Source organism: Microtus ochrogaster, linkage group LG4 (assembly GCF_000317375.1).
Source record: "Microtus ochrogaster isolate Prairie Vole_2 linkage group LG4, MicOch1.0, whole genome shotgun sequence".
Lineage (NCBI taxonomy): Eukaryota > Metazoa > Chordata > Mammalia > Rodentia > Cricetidae > Microtus > Microtus ochrogaster.
This window is the reverse complement of record NC_022030.1, coordinates 22,556,042-22,560,073: the sequence shown is the minus strand read 5'-3', so window position 1 is coordinate 22,560,073 and position 4,032 is coordinate 22,556,042. Positions and strand designations below refer to the sequence as shown.

The following is a 4,032-nucleotide window of genomic DNA, read 5'->3' as shown; positions in this document are numbered from 1 at the left end:
GACTAGAGACCTGAGTGTTTTAGTATAACTGGAATGACGGACTAGAGACCTGCGTTATTTCCCCCACATCTGTTCATATGTAGGCTAACTGGAGAAGAAGTGTGTTGAAGCGTTACAGTTGGGAACAGACTGGAATATAATACAACACATTAAATGAACACATTCCTTTAATGGTCTAAAGCCTCGTATGCCAGGTGTGTTACATGTATGAGCAAGAGAGATGAGCTGTAACCGTCACGGAATGTCAGGAAGACTGCTCAGACTCTGCTACACTTGGCATTATGAATCTTCAGATGGTGGGTGAGGTGGGAGTGCTGTCTGAAGGCCTTCTTACACTCCTTACACTCATAGGGCTTCTCACCGGAATGGATTCTCAGATGCTGGATAAGAGAAGAGTTGAGGCGAAAGGCCTTCCTACACTCCTTACATTCAAAGGGCTTCTCCCCCGTGTGGATGCTCTGGTGCAGAGTAAGTTTCTGGCGCAACCTAAAGGCCTTCCCACACTCCTTACAGGCGTAGGGCTTCTCGCCGGCGTGGATGCTCTGGTGCTGTGTGAGCTGCGAGAGCAGCCGGAAGGCTTTCCCACACTCTTTGCAGCCGTAGGGTTTCACACCGACATGAACACTCTGATGCGAGATGAGCTGGGAGTAGCGGCTAAACGCCTTCCAGCACTCCTTGCACTCATACGGCTTCTCGCCCGTGTGGATTCTGTGATGGAGAATAAGATGGTAACCCCGACTAAAGGTCTTCCCACATTCATTACATTCATAGGGCTTCTCGCCAGTGTGGATTCTCTGATGCAGCGTTAGCTGCTGTCGAACTCGAAAGGCCTTCCCGCAGTCCTTGCATTCATAGGGCTTCTCGCCGGTGTGAAGTTTGTGATGGACTCTGAGGCCGGAGCCGCACAGAAAGTCTTTCCCGCACTCTTTACACTCGTAGAGTCTGTCAGCAACGTTCAGCTTCTGGTGTCGAGTAAGGTGTGCATACTGCCTGAAGGCCTTGCCACACTCTTTACACACATAGGGCTTCTCCCCAGTGTGGATCCTCTGATGGAGGGTGAGCTGTCCTCGTACCCTGAAGGCCTTCCCACATTCCTTACACGCGTAGGGCTTCTCACCAGCATGGAGTTTTTGATGAGCGCGAAGGTCTGGGCCATATATGAAGGCTTCCCCACACTCCTTACACTCGTACAGCTTCTCACCAGAATGAAGCCGCTGATGTCTGGTGAGGTGTGCCGTCTGCCTAAAAGCCATCCCGCATTCCTGACATGTGTAGGGTTTCTCGCCAGTGTGGATTCTACGGTGGAAAGTAAGCTGCTGGCGGACTCTAAAGGTCTTCCCACATTCTTCACACGCATAGGGCTTCTCCACAAAGTGGATTCTCTGACGTGGAGCAGCAGACGTACGCTTTTGGTAGGAGGCCATTTTTTCACATGTGACTTTCACTTGTCTGAGATAGCCCTCCTGAGATCCCTCTTCCACTTGTCTGAGATAGCCCTCCTGAGATCCCTCTTGGCTTTCATGTTTTCTTCTGGACTCCCATTCACTTTTTAAAATAAGGCCCTTCAGGCCACTGCTCCCCATTCTTTCCATTATCTTCCACTGGGATAAATTCACTTCATAAATGCCGTTTTCTGACGGTGACTGATTGGTCTCATCCTTAGTTTTCAAATCTGCAAGAAAGCAGACACATGCTGTTTCCTTTTTCTCAAGAAATAAACTCTGCAGTAGAGACAGAAGATAAAGAACACCATGTTCAACCAAACTCAAATCAGTGTCATATACTCTCTGCAGTAGAAATAGAAGATAAAGAAGGCCATGTTCAACCAAACTCAACTTAGTGTCTTATAATTTGGGGAGCAAAAGAGAATACCAGGAAAACAAGAACTTGTGTAAGAAAAGGCAGTGGTAACTAAGCAAACATTTACTGCACTGGTTCATGAACTGAGGCGTGGATCAGGTCACTGGGTGGCTCACTACAAATAATGTTTAAACCTGGGTGTAGTGGCAAACGTCTTTAATCCCAATCTTCCTCCTATTGGGAAGGAGAGAGGTGAATCTGTGTGAGCCAGCCTCGTCTATATAGTGAGTTAATTCCAGGACAACCAGGGTTACATAGTATAAGAACCTGTCTCATAAAAACAAAAATGAACAAAAAAATCTCAATACTGTTTAAATACTACCAAAACCACTTGGATAAAACTATAATTTTTGTTCCCACTTATCATGTGTGTGTGCTTGTGTGTATGATGTGCACTTGTGTGTGGGTACACATGGGGGGGCACGTGGAGGCCTGAGAGTGATGCAGGAATCATCCTCAATCTACCATGCATTTTATTCATTGAGGCTGGGCCTTTCAGTCAAACCCAGAGCAGTCCTGCTAGCTAGCGTGCTCTAGGGTTAGTGCTTCTCAACATGTGGGTCGCAACCCCTTTGGAGGGGGGGGGTCACATAAGATATCCTGCATACCAGATATTTACATTACCACTCATAACAGTAGAAAAATTACAACTATGAAGAAGCAACAAAATAACTTTATAGTTAGGGGAGACCACAACATGAGGAACTCTATTAAAGGGTCGCAGCATTAGGAAAGCTGAGGATCTCTAGGAGATCCTGTCTGTGCCGTCCAAGTCTGGACTTAGCAATGGATCTCCATACCTAACTGGCATTTACACGGCTTCTGGGCAACTGAACACATTTGTGCAGCAAGCACTTTAACCACCAGATCAGATTCTAATTTTTATTAAACATTTAGGAGGCTGGAGAGATGGTCCAGTGGTTAAGAGCACTGGCTACTCCTGCTGAGTAGATTTATTTACTTATTTTTTTGTGCATGTTTTACCTCCTTGTTTTTTGTGCACTGTGCACATGCAGAAGTCAGAGGAGGGTGTTGAATCCCCTGGCACTGGAGTTACAGATGTTTGTGATCCATCAGGTGGGCTCTAGGAACTGAACCTAGGTCCTCTACAAGAGCAGCAGCCCTCTTAATCATGGAGCCATAGCTCCAGGCCTCCATCTTATTTCTGGAGACAGTCTCTGAACCTGGAACTTCTCAGTTCACCTAGACTGGCCGGCCAATAATCCTGGGATTCTCTGTCTCTTCTTCCAGGCATGGAGAACACACACACTGGCTTTTATTTAGATGCTAAGACTCTTCTAACTCAGGGCCTCCTGTTTGCACCAGAGCAAGAGCCTCATCATCTGAGCTCTCCATTACTGGCAGTTTTACATTCTTACAGTTGTTATTGGCTTTCCTTCTCTGACTTTATAAAAAGGCGCTGGAGATGGATTCAGGGCCTCACACAGCTGCAACAGTGCACTGTTCAAGCCTCAGCTTTTCCTTACCTGAAGCTCTTTAAAGCAGACACACTCTTGACTCCCTCCCTACTAAGTCAGGAGCTCAGAGCATAATAGAGCTTGGCTCATTTCTTTATCGTAATCACCACTTGTTCTAAGTGTATCTTTGCCTCTAATCTCTCACAGTTTACTACAGATGGTTAAATATTCTCTTCATGCAGCTAAGCTTGCTCAAGGCTCAGGTGTAGTGATATTTCATTTGTATTTTAATAAGTAAAGCTTGCCTGAAGATTAGAATGCAAAACAGCCACCCTAGTCAGTCATACAGGCCAGGCAGTGGTGGCCACACCTTTAATCCCAGCAGCCACACTAGTTAGCCAAAGAGGCCGGGCAATGGTGGTGCACATCTTTAACCCCAGCACTAGAGAGGAATATAAACTGGAATGACACAGGAACTTGCTCTCTTTCAGTCTGAAGATTTCATAGAGGTAATTGCTCTCTCGTGGCTTAGTTCTTTTGCTTTTCTGATCTTCAGGTTGAACCCCAATATCTGTCTCTGGGTTTTTATTATTTGTGCACAGACAGGGAGTTCACTCTTATGCCCTCCTCACTTTGCATCTGCCCTATATCCGATCTTTTCTTCCTTTCCTGTGGAACTTGAGGTTGGACTCAGGGCCTCACCAACACCAGGCAAGCCACAATTCAAAAGACTTCTTATGCTGGTCAGTGGTGG

At 46.4% G+C, this 4,032-nt stretch overlaps 1 protein-coding gene across 3 annotated transcripts in view; it reads right to left on the bottom strand.

The window, feature by feature from the left end:
• The window catches only part of LOC101987348 (zinc finger protein 14), a 105,524-nt gene that overhangs the window by 25,442 nt on the left and 76,050 nt on the right, over positions 1–4,032 (bottom strand). For 2 of the 3 annotated variants that reach the window (XM_013351556.2, XM_013351557.2), the window contains exon 5: positions 171–1,672. In XM_013351556.2, the coding sequence (XP_013207010.1) occupies positions 258–1,672 (1,415 nt within the window). In that variant the 3' untranslated portion in view covers positions 171–257. Of the gene's footprint in view, positions 1–170; positions 1,673–4,032 lie in introns of those variants that run through there. The other variant, XM_005361272.3, reaches the window with a different exon arrangement.